At 50.3% G+C, this 12,075-nt stretch overlaps 1 protein-coding gene across 1 annotated transcript in view; it reads left to right on the top strand.

Annotated features, from left to right (window-relative positions):
• The window catches only part of Plch1 (phospholipase C eta 1), a 54,430-nt gene that overhangs the window by 40,271 nt on the left and 2,084 nt on the right, over positions 1-12,075 (top strand). Inside the window, exons 13-20 of the mRNA XM_042685568.1 lie at positions 894-991; positions 2,716-2,895; positions 3,020-3,127; positions 3,880-4,004; positions 4,089-4,173; positions 5,920-6,066; positions 7,156-7,235; positions 8,967-9,327. Of these exons, the coding sequence (XP_042541502.1) occupies positions 894-991; positions 2,716-2,895; positions 3,020-3,127; positions 3,880-4,004; positions 4,089-4,173; positions 5,920-6,066; positions 7,156-7,235; positions 8,967-9,327 (1,184 nt within the window). The remainder of the gene's footprint in view (positions 1-893; positions 992-2,715; positions 2,896-3,019; positions 3,128-3,879; positions 4,005-4,088; positions 4,174-5,919; positions 6,067-7,155; positions 7,236-8,966; positions 9,328-12,075) is intronic.

Below are 12,075 nucleotides of genomic sequence, written 5' to 3'. Positions count from 1 at the left end.
AACACTGCCGTGCACATTCAGGTCTAAACATTTTTTAACATGTGCATGCAGGCTTTTATTTCTCTTGGGTGTATAAATGGAAGCAAAGTTCTGGGTAACAAAGTAACTCCATTTTACCAAGGGACTGCCAAGCCAGTTTTCAAATGTTGCTATCACTTCTATCCCGCAGTAAGATGTGGTTCCTTTCTCTGAACCCTTGTGGCATCTGCCTCCCGGTCTGGCTGCCCTTTGTAGGCATGACATGGTTCTGATTTGTACTTCCCCAGTGTCTGACAGTATCAAACATCTGCTTACGTGCTTATTGGCTGTCATGACGGGGCTCTCGGTCAGGGGTAGGACTTTCCACAGACATTGAGTGGGCTTCCCTGGGGCAGAGAGTCCTGTGGAATTTGTTGGCTATGCAGGGCAGATCCAGAATGTTCTGTGGGAGAGCAAGGATAGGAAAACACCTCAGGAGAAGCAGCACTAATTGAGCAAGGTGAAGAATACGCGTGTGTGTGTGTGGTGGTGGGGGCGGGGGGTGTTAGTATAAAACCTGACTTGCAATTGTATCTCTAAAAGAATCATGGTGGAAACTCCATTTCTTGGAAGGGATGTGCTCTGGCCACTCTCCCTTCAGTCCAGTTCTCCGCTGCTCCCCCTGCCCAGGTTTCAGTGGGAAGAAAACCCTCCCTCCTCATGGAGAGGAGGCTGTGGACCCAGCAGAGCCGAGGCTGCATCAGCCATCATGGGTGAAGGAGGAGGCACTGAGCTTGGGGTCCTGGCCTGGCTCCACTGAGGCCTGGCGCTGGCTGTGCGTCCATCTGTCATTCCCTCTGAGGCGGAAGGTGAGGAGCCCGGAGCCCCAGGTACCCCCCAGGCTAACAGCATGACTCTTGGTGTGCACTTCGCAGGCTGGGCCGCCGGAGGAAGACCATGAAGCTGTGTCGAGAGCTGTCTGACCTGGTCATCTACACGAATTCCGTGGCCGCCCAGGACATCGTGGATGACGGTAAGGCCTGGGCTCTCTCCTCTCCCTTTCCCCCCTCCTTCCCTCCCTCCCCTCTGCACCCCCCCCCACCCCCAATGTCTGGCTCATCAGGTTGTTTCTGGGGCTGTGTAGGATCCCATTGGAGAATGAGGGGAATGGAGGCGGATAGGATTCTGCACTCTGTGAAGGCACTGGTGCTCGCCTGGTTGCTCGAGGGCAGTTGCTTCCAGCAGGGCTGAGGACCGGGCTAATCAACACCTTAGGCAGCACTGGGCAAGCAGGAGGCCTGGCTCCATGGCTGAGTCTCCCATTGCCATTCCAAGTGTGACAGGCCAGAGGGAAATGAGTGTGTTGCGAACGCAAGGCCCTGCAGGGCTCCGTACTTTCAGGCTATGGCTTTGGTGAAAGTATTTGAGTTGGTAGATTGGAACTCTCACGGAAAGAACGGGTGTTTCAGTGTCTGACGGTGCTGACCAGCAGTGAGCTGCCACACTGTGCTGATAAGTTCTAGCAAGCCAGACCCCCCCCCCCCCAAGCTGGGCTCTTTTCGATTGTCCTCCCTTTCATCTAGCTCCTGGATGCTTTGAAATAACCACTGTCACATGCAGCAGCTTCAGTCTCATTTAATTTTAGTTCAAGTGACACAAAAATCAGGACCTCTGGTTTTCTCAGCACACATCATGGGGGCACGGAGATGGCTTTGTGAGGGCTTCCGTTCCTGTGAAATCTAGGCTGCTTTCCTGGGGCCTTCATCCTGTCTCACTCGCTATCTGCCTCTTCTGCAGATTTCCTGCCCTCTGCCCCCTCCTCCTTCCCCTACTCTCTCCCCCCCTCCTCCTCCTCATTCTCCTCTTACTCCTCCTTCCCCTCCTCCCTCTCCTCTTCCTCCCTCCCCCTTCCTCCTCTCCTTCCCCTCCTCTCTCCCCTCTTTCCCCTTCTCCTTTCCCTCCTTCCTCCTCCTTTCCCTCCTTTCTCCTCCCTCCCCTCCTTTTCCTCCCCTCCTCCCCCTCATTCCTCCCCTCCTCCTCTTCTCCCCCTCCTTCCTGTTGATTCCTTCTTCATTGGGAAAGATATTCTGCTTGAGTCATGGCCTAGATCAAAGTTTTCTCTCCTCATGCCGAGCAGATTGCTAGAATTTGTGGTGTGGGTGTATTCTGGGTAGAGCATAGGACATCCGGAATGCACAGGGACATTAGCAGATGCACGCTTCTGCCTGGGCAACAGATGGCCAATAACAAAAATAAAAACAAGGGAAGTCCTAAAATTGGAATTTGTGGCACTAGTTCTGTCAGGAAAGGCCTCTGTGGCAGTTGGCTGCATTGAATTTAGATTTTTTTCGCAGCTGCTTTTGTACATGTTAGTTTTGGGCTAAAGGCTTCTCTGCATAGCATGAAGTGTGGGTAAACTGAGTCAACCTACTGTCTGTCTGCACAAGGCGCTGGGTCTGTCTCAGCCTGTCCCAGACATGCACAGACAGTGCAGACTTGTGCTTTATCCCTGGGACCACGATGCTGCCTCCTTTTACCTTCCCTTTGTCCCTGGATGCTGTGAATGTAATCTGTGTGTGTGGGGTCACCCGATTCTGGGGGTGCTCCGGAGAGTTCGGTAGGTGTGAGGGCGGTGGGTTTGGGAGGATCTGTGTGCTCCGCTTGTGGCTTTCAGCCTGTCTCCCCGTCCACTCCAGGCTGTGATTCTCAGCCCCCTCTGCCCTCCCTCCGCGCCCCCCCCCCCGTCATACCTGCCAGGCACCACGGGCAACGTGCTATCCTTCAGCGAAACCAGGGCACACCAGGTCGTCCAGCAGAAGCCAGAGCAGTTCATGGTCTACAACCAGAAGCAGCTGACTAGGGTTTACCCCTCGGCCTACCGCATTGACTCCAGCAACTTCAACCCCCTGCCCTACTGGAACACGGGCTGCCAGCTCGGTGGGTGGGGTGGGGTGTGGTGGAGGAGAGGGGGGGGCTGCCAGCCTGTGGAGGGAGGGGCTCCGCCCGGTCCTCCGGCCTCTCCCCCCCACCCTGCCCAACTTTCTCCCACTCCTCGCCACAGTGGCCCTGAACTACCAGTCCGAAGGGCGAATGATGCAGCTCAACCGCGCCAAGTTCAAGGCCAACGGCAACTGTGGCTACGTGCTGAAGCCTCAGCAAATGTGCAAAGGTGGGCAGCCTTTGGGCTCACTCCCGGCACCCAGAGGCCCAGGGACACGGCGGTAACCACCATGGGGCAGGACACTAGCCCATGCACCGTGTGTGATCCTGACCAGGGTCAGAAGGGTGCTGCCACCTCAGGTGCTAGAAAAATTCCAAGTGGTTTCCATGGGCCACATTGGAATGTCCACGTACTCGTTGTCCACCATGGTTGTGGCACCAGAAGTTAGTCCTTCGGGGTTGGAGGTGTGGTCCAAGGGAGAATGCCCGCCTCGCACATGCGGGGTCCAGAGGTGACGCCCCAGTACTGCCACAAAGAAAAACTATTTCAACTACACTCTAGAACCCATGTGCCAGGTACTAGCACTCTGACATCCTGTCTCCATCTACAGGTTCTGAGAACCATAATTCCATTAGTCCATGATCTGTATGACTGAGAATATGTAGCATTTGGGTTTTTTGTTATGTGTGCCAGAATTATCCCACTTCCTGGAAAATCCTCCTTTTAAATCCATGGTGCTCCAAACACCACAATTTAATATTTTTCGTGGATGAATACTATTCCACTTTGGATGCACACCACATTTCCTTAGGGGAGGCGTAGGGTCCACAGAGGCCGTGTGGGAAATTCATCGGCAGAGGGTATAATGGTTGTTTCTTGTGTTGCTTGAAGTTTGTGCACTTTGTGTGTAGTGTGTGTGTACAGTGTCTGCATGTACAATGGATGTGTGTGTTCCACCAATCTCTGCTGTCTTGGCCTAGGTACTTTCAACCCTTTTTCTGGTGATCCACTTCCGGCCAACCCTAAAAAGCAGCTCATCCTGAAAGTGATCAGTGGACAGCAGCTTCCCAAACCTCCAGACTCCATGTTCGGGGACCGGGGCGAGGTGAGTACCCCAAGCCTCCGGACTCCATGTTCAGGGACCAGGGTGAGATGAGTGTCCCAAACCTCCTCCTCTTTATTTCTGTAGATCATCGATCCTTTTGTGGAAGTAGAGATCATTGGATTGCCAGTAGACTGCTGTAAAGACCAAACACGAGTGGTGGATGACAATGGTAAGATGATGCTCTGTGTTTGTGCTTGGTGCTTGTGCTTGATGCTCACGCGTGGTGCTCGACAATGGTAAGATGATGTTCAGTGCTCGTGCTTGGCGGGTGTACTGAGTGCTCATGCTCGGTGCTCAAGCACTGGCTTGGTGAGGAAGAGCCAGAAGGAGACTCTGAGGGAGGCCCAAGGAAGGAAATCACATCTGTTGAGATGAGCAGTGTCCTAGTGTCCAGCATGGTGGGCTCAGCCTTGGTGAAGGTTTTTCAGCCTCTGAGCCTGAGCTCTGGGATGGATGCTGGAATATGCTGGTGCACTCAAGATGGCCGATTCTCCACAATGGGAAGTGTGAACTGTATTTTCAAGATCTGGGCTGTAACACTCACTTGGGAAACACCCTGGAATATTTTTTATCATGTTCTTAGGACGTACATCTCCCAAAGCTCTCCTAGAGAAGCCACATGTCTGGTTCACATCTCATTCTCTTTTAAACTTTTTTTTTTGGTTGGTCGTGGGGCTTGAACTTCTGGGCTTGGGTACTGCCCCTCAGCTACTCAGCTCAAGGCGAGCACTCTACCACTTGAGCCACAGTGCCACTCTGGTCTTTTGGTGGTTTATTGGAGATAAGAGTGTCACAGACTTTCCTGCCCAGACTGGCATTGAACCATGATCCTCAGATCTCAGCCTCCTGAATAGCTAGGGTAACAGGCGTGTGAGCCACTGGTGCCTGGCTATTTTTTTTTTTTTTTTGAGCATGTCAAACTAAAGATAAGCACAGAATATTCTAGCAGGTTTGCTTCTTGAATATTTCTTATACTGGAACAAAACAAAAAAATGAATAAGCAATGAAGGTTTTAAAAATACATGTATTTTTTTTTCTTTTTTGTAAGGTTTAGGACTTGATCTCAGGTGTTCTACCACTTGAGCTACAGCTCCACTTCCAGCTTTTGGTAGTTAATTGGAAATTAGAGTTTCAGATTTTTTTTTTTGCCCAGGCTGGCTTTAAACTGCAATCCTCAGATCTCAGCCTCCAGAGTTTGTGGAGCATGGTTAAGGTTATATATTTTTGAAAGTCAGCAATAGGTATTTTTTTCTTAATTAGACAAAAAAAAAAAAAAACAACTAACATTGCTTATTTTTCTTTCTCACTGAGGACTGAGCTCAGGGCCTTGGGTTTGTCAGGGTGGTTCTCTACCATGGGACCACTCCCAGTCCTTATAGCTTGTTCTTCAGAGAGCATCACACACTCTGTCCAGGCTGGTCTGGAACCCCCAACCCTCTGCCTCTGCCTCCTGTTTACTGTAAGAATTAAGAGATGGTAAATGTACAGCCTTCCTAGTCCCGCACAGCACCTTGGCAGATGGTTGGTAGTTACTGGAGACGCAGCATCTTTGGCAGGTGGAAAGCCAGTCTTGGAGGTGGCCCTCTGGTTTGTTCTACTCCATTTCTTTTGCACTGGTGAGAACTGACCTCGGGGCTGTTAAACTCTTCTTACATCTTTGCTATAGACTTACTGACACATTCTGACGGCCGAGGTGCATCCTCCTGCCGGAACAGGTCGTCCACCGCTAATGACCATCTACAGAAACCCCTCACCCCATTTTCCAGCAGTGGGGTGAGCCCTGAGGTGTGTTCTCAGGATGGCGTCTGAGTAGCCGGGTCATCTCTGAGAGCTCAGTACCCACCACTGCAACTTTCCCTGTCCTCTTTGCACCCGGACACCACTGTTATGATTTTCCCTTTCCTGTTTCTCTAAGGATTTAACCCTGTGTGGGAAGAAACACTGACATTTACCGTCCACATGCCAGAAATCGCCCTGGTGCGGTTCCTCGTGTGGGATCACGACCCGATAGGACGAGACTTTGTGGGGCAGAGGACCGTGACCTTCACCAGCTTAGTGCCCGGTAGGCGAGAGCTGGTGGGTATGAACTGGTGGGTGTGAGCTGACAGGTGTGAGCTGGAGGGTGTGAGCTGGGGGGGTGAGAGCTGACAGGGGTGAGCTGTCGGGTGTGACATGGTGAGTGTGAGTTGGTGGGTGTGAACTGGCTGGTGAGAGCTGACAGGTGTGAGCTGGTGGGTGTGAGTTGGTAGGTGTGAACTGGCGGGTGAGAACTGATGGGGAGAGCTGACAGGTGTGAGCTGGTGGGTGTGAGCTGACGGGTGTGAGCTGGCAGGTGTGACATGGCGAGTGTGAGTTAGAGGGTGTGAGCTGGTGAGTGTGAGTTGGCAGGTGTGAACTGGCGGGTGAGAACTGCTGGGGAGAGCTGATGGGTGTGAGCTGGAGGGTGTGAGCTGGGGGGGTGAGAGCTGACAGGGGTGAGCTGCCGGGTGTGACATGGTGAGTGTGAGTTGGTGGGTGTGAACTGGCTGGTGAGAGCTGACAGGTGTGAGCTGGTGGGTGTGAGTTGGCAGGTGTGAACTGGCGGGTGAGAACTGATGGGGAGAGCTGACGGGTGTGAGCTGGCGGGTGTGAACTGGGGGGTGAGAGCTGACAGGGGTGAGCTGCTGGGTGTGACATGGTGAGTGTGAGTTGGTGGGTGTGAACTGGCTGGTGAGAGCTGACAGGTGTGAGCTGGTGGGTGTGAGTTGGCAGGTGTGAACTGGCGGGTGAGAACAGATGGGGAGAGCTGACGGGTGTGAGCTGGCGGGTGTGACATGGCGTGTTAGAGGGTGTGAGCTGGTGGGGGTGAACTAGGGGGTGAGAGCTTACAGGTGTGAACTGGCATGTGTGAGCTGACCCCTGTGCATGACCACGCTTTTGTTCTGGTTTTACATGGAGCTAGGGACAACCCAGGGCCTTACCGTGGTTGGCTGTTCCTCTACCTTTGTAAGATCTATGTGTGTCCTGTGTGCTGCACAGTTACATGCAGCACGATCTATGTGGTGGTGGTGTGCTCAGAGAACAGGAAAGCCAAGGTCCAGTCACACGCCCCACCGTCTGCCCCAAGCAAGGCCACACCAGAGCAGGTTCCAACGCCATCTTTGCTTCCCAGGCTACCGGCATGTCTACCTGGAAGGACTCACAGAAGCCTCCATTTTTGTCCACATCACAATCAACGACATCTACGGGAAGGTGAGAAGGACAGAGGGTGGAAGTCCACACGGCCCAGCACAGCCCTGGCCCACGTCGCTGCTGACTGGTGACAGCAGAGAAACGTGAAGTTTAGCAAACTGGTGTTCAATGGCAATGTGACGGTGGCTTGGCGGCCACGGCTCCACTCAGCAGGATCCTCTCCTCTCTTATCTTACCCAGGGGTCTTAAGAGAACCAGAAGATGATTGGCCTCCCAGGAAAACACCGATAGGACATAACCATGTTGATCGATGGGGTTAGACACTGAGTTTTACTGCAGTCCTGAAAAGGACTCACTTCTTTGCCGTGGGAAATGCAGGCTGGAGTTTTACCTACCCCAATGCTTTATACAAGCCAGTTCAGATGGGTGCATCCACTGCTGTTCACCACGTCACCTGTGGATTGTGAATGGGTTTAAAACCACCCACAGGACTTGAGAGAGAGGTGGGGGGGGGGAGAAGAGTAGAGGAGAGGGAGGGATCACAGGGCTCCCTTCATTGTTGGTCTGATGGAGGTCGATATGCCTGTAGACAGTTCTCCTGCTCTGAGTGATCAGGACTTGGTCTGGTTGCACATTTCAGAATGGATGGTGCAGGTCGGGCTGGGGCAGGAATGTCCAGGGCTCCCTCCTGGCCTCCAGAGCCATCCTGGTGATGTGCCCCTTGATGTGCGGTAAAAACAGAACCACCTCATAGATAAGTACACAAGTTTGTCTGCAAATGTTGCCTGGTATGTAGTAAACGCCCAAACAAGTTGGCCAATACTAATGTTGTTGTGACGGTAGCCACCAGAGGTTGAGTTGGGGAGTCTCTGTCTGTTCCTGCATTTCAGATGAAGGGAATTAAGGATCTTTGCTTCTTTCCCATGACTTTCTATGTCTAATCCCAGGTTTTTGTGTATGCTGCCTGTTGGATCTTTCTACTGGCCTAATGAGTCACACCTAGAGAGACTTAAAAGTGATCCTAGGAATCCCAAGTTGAATCTACACTATTCCTTGCACTCATCATGCCAGAGGGAAAATAATACATTTGAAAATTTATTTCTAGAATTCTAGAAATACTTGGAAATGTGATAGAGGAAGTGTCTTGTGGGGCTTGTGTGTGTAAGTAGACGTCCATCCTTCAGTCACCTGTGTCCTCACGGTGTGCTGGGTCGGTGCCCATGGCCCAGTGCTGAGTGGACGCCGGGTGGGTTTGGAACTGGAGGGCAGGCCAACGCAGGGCAGGCAGTGTTTTCTGTGTGTCCTATCACTTCCCTTATCCAATGGGTACAAATGGCCCTGTGTCCTCTTCTCTCCTCTGCAGTGGAGTCCATTAATCCTCAACCCCAGTTACACCATCTTGCACTTCCTAGGGGCTTCAAAGGTAGCTGCCTGGCGCAGCGCTCTGTTCTTGTGGCCTGGTCATTGTCGGTGTTCATGGCGGCATGCTCGCTCATCTGCTCCAAACACATCTGTGGCTTCAGGGGCGCTGATGTTTGTGACAGCCCATCTCCCATTCCCACGCCTTGTCTGTGGGGAGGGGCCGTGGGGAAAGGCTGGTCCTGAACGTGGAAGGTCGGTGCTAAGAGGTGCATGCTGCTGTGCAGAGATATGGAGCACGGCCTCCTCCGGGTCTGGCTGCCCCTGGATGGCTGCGTGCTCTCATTGTGCGCTCACATCCCGTGCAGCCATCATCACATGGGGGCTGGAACTGCATGGTGTCAACGGTTGTTGGTCTTTTTGTGTCTTCAGAACAGGCAGCTCCAAGGCCTGAAGGGGTTGTTCACCAAGAGCCCCAGGCCCAGCGCTTCAGAAAACAGTTCCCACTACGTTCGGAAACGGTCCATCGGAGACAGAATTCTGCGCCGGACAGCCAGCGCCCCAGCCAAAGGCAGGAAAAAGAGCAAAATGGGCTTCCAAGAAATGGTAGAGATCAAGGATTCCGTGTCTGAAGCCACAAGGGATCAGGACGGAGTCCTGCGAAGAACCACTCGGAGTCTGCAAGTGCGCCCAGTCTCCATGCCCGTGGACCGGGGTCTCCTGGGGGCCTTGGCACTCCCACTCCCCATGTCCGTGGCCCCTACTGCCACGGGGGCAAAGGAGAGCTCTCCGGGTAAGAGGCATGAGGTTTCACGAAGCTGCCTTCACCCCTGTGGAGGATGGTAAAAGATACTGGAAACAGAAGGAGCTGTTTATTATTTATTTATTTATTGTTGTTCCTGGGGCTTGAACTCAGAGCCTGGGCGCTGTCCCCGAGCTTCTTTTGCTCAAGGCTAGCACTCTACCACTTGAGCCACAGCACCACTTCTGGCTTTCTCTGAGTAGTTTATTGGAGATAAGAGTCCCAAGGACTTTTCTGACCTGGCTGGCTTCAAACCGTGATCCTCAGATCTCAGCCTCCTAGGTAGCGAGGATGACAGGTATGAACCTCTGGCTCCTGGCAAAGGAGCAGCTTCAATGCTACCTGCTTGCCCAGGACGATTTCAGACTTCAGAGGGGAGAGTGCAAACGGATCTACTTGCTTCAGACACAGAGTCTTTCTGTCTGATATTGGGGGTGAGGTCAGAGAGCATGGAGCAACACCATGGTGTGTGCCTGTCGCCAGGCTGCATAGAGAGGGGAGAAAATTGCCAAGTAGGAGGAGACATGCTAGTTTTCTAGCTGGCTTTCTGCGGTTGAATCAAATGTGTTGACTTTTCTGAGGCTGAGTATTGTAACACTTTTCTCCACACATTTCCATGGGGATAGAAAACCAAATGTGGAGAGCAAACTGTCACTTGTAAACTCTCTGCTTTCTTGACACATGGCAGATACCATGTCTTCCTGTGACCTGGGCCCCCTGGTCTGTGGCTCCTGCCTGGTCCAAGGCCCCAAGCATGGTAGTCAGGTACTGCTCACACTTCCTTCACCTCAGTGCCTTGCTGACTCTTATCAGGAATGCCTAAAGAAGAACAAAGAGGAATGACCATTTTGCAAGGAAACATAGCTCTCAACTTTTATCTACGACCCTCCCCCCCATTCTGTCATAGTCTTTTAAGTTCCGAAATTCTGCCCATATCACCTCTCTGGAACAAATGTTTTTTTTTTTTTGGGTCCAGTCATGAGGCCTGAACTCTGGGCCTGGGTGCTGTCCCTCAGCTCTTCAGCTCAAGGCTAGCACTCTACCACTTGAGTCACACCGCCACTTCCGGCTTTTTTCTTTTTGCTTATGTGGTGCTGAGGAATGGAACCCAGGGCCTCAGGCATGCAAGGCAAGCGCTCTACCACTGAGCCACCTTCCCAGCCCTGGAACAAATATGTTTTAACTGAATCTGAATTATGTCAGAGAAGTTGAATGTGGTAAGCAATCCCCTTATCAAAATTATTCTCTATGCATCAATCTCATTTCTAAAATCTAGTTTCCTACAAAAGCCATTTCGATCTTTGTTAAGATGGTCCGGGTAGAAACAGCAATTCCTAGCTGGGTAAAGGAGAAAGGGGAGTTTAAAAGTCTGAAATTTCACTAACCACACTATCATAGAAGACAGGAAATATACTTCAAAGTTTACTTTATAACCCCATAATTTGGAAGATAAAGCTATGTTTTATAAAAATTGATGATAATTAACCCTGTTAATGATGCGGCTAAGATGAGGTTAATGCCGTTAGGATGAATTAGAAAGCCATCTCAAAGACCTATTTTCATTATTCTTACCTCTGAAAACAGTTCTGTGAATCTATCAGCTGTGTTTACCTGTTAGCCAGGTGCCAGTAATCACCTAGCTACTCAAGAGGCTGAGATCTGAGGATTTCGATTTGAAGCCAGCCCAGGCAGGAAAGTCCATGAGATTCTTACCTGCAATTAACCACTGAAAAGCAGGAAGTAGAGCTGTGGCCTTAGTGGTAGAGCACTAGTCTTGTGCAAAAGAAGCTCAAGAACAGTGCCCCTCCCCACCCCAAAGATGAGTTACTTTGGGCAAGTATGGAACAATTCACAATCACGCAATACTTCGTGTTGAGAAGACATACGGAGAAAAAGTAGAACATAAAATTCTAAACTTTATTCCATACTTCTGTCAAAGTGACTGTCTCTGGTTGGTGACATAAAGGATATTGAATTGTTTTTTTCTTTATGTTTTGCTCTTAAGCTTTAAAAATTACTATGCAGGATTTTTTTCTCACTTTATGTTTTGCTCTTAAGCTTTAAAAATTATTATGCAGGATTTTTTTCTCGGTTAAATGCTTAGTGAGACAAATCTTTTTCTTATACGACTCTGAAAGCATTAGAAGATTATTCAACTAATTATCAAGAATAATTCAAGAATAATTGAACATTTAATGTTATATTAGTACATTTTAGTCAGCCATGAACCTGAGTTACTGGAAGTTGTGTGTTTTTATACTTTCCCTTACTGGTCTGACGGCATACTTCCAATTCAGGGGGGCAATTCAACATAGAACTTGTTTACTAAAAACAAAAACAGCATTGAACACATTATTAGTAGCATGGACTTAAAATCGGTAGCTAATTCTTTACATCTTTAAGTCAGTAGATACTGATTTTGTGATTCACCCTCTAGTTGTTTTAGTTGGTTAAATTTAATCTCTTGCCAAAATGTCTTTTTAAGTGATATCATTTGCGATTTTTCTTTTTGCTAATAGATGTCTAACTGTAAAGCTTACAGTCTCTTGCTTCCAGGAACTGCAATGCTGTGTTTAACAGAGCTGTCTTGTTCTGTTTTTTATTACCACGCTTCTGTGTAGTACAAATCTGAATAGGACGCCACCGCAGGTAATCCTCACTGTGAAACTATGGTGACTCATTGGCATTTTCTTTTGGACAATGAATATTAATTACATCCTTAGCCGATGTAATGCCATT

The sequence above is a fragment of the Dipodomys spectabilis genome, unplaced genomic scaffold (assembly GCF_019054845.1).
Source record: "Dipodomys spectabilis isolate Male_0828 unplaced genomic scaffold, ASM1905484v1 ptg000095l, whole genome shotgun sequence".
In the NCBI taxonomy this organism is placed as follows: Eukaryota; Metazoa; Chordata; class Mammalia; order Rodentia; family Heteromyidae; genus Dipodomys; species Dipodomys spectabilis.
Note: the sequence above shows the minus strand (reverse complement) of the source record. Positions and strands in the feature narration are given on the sequence as shown.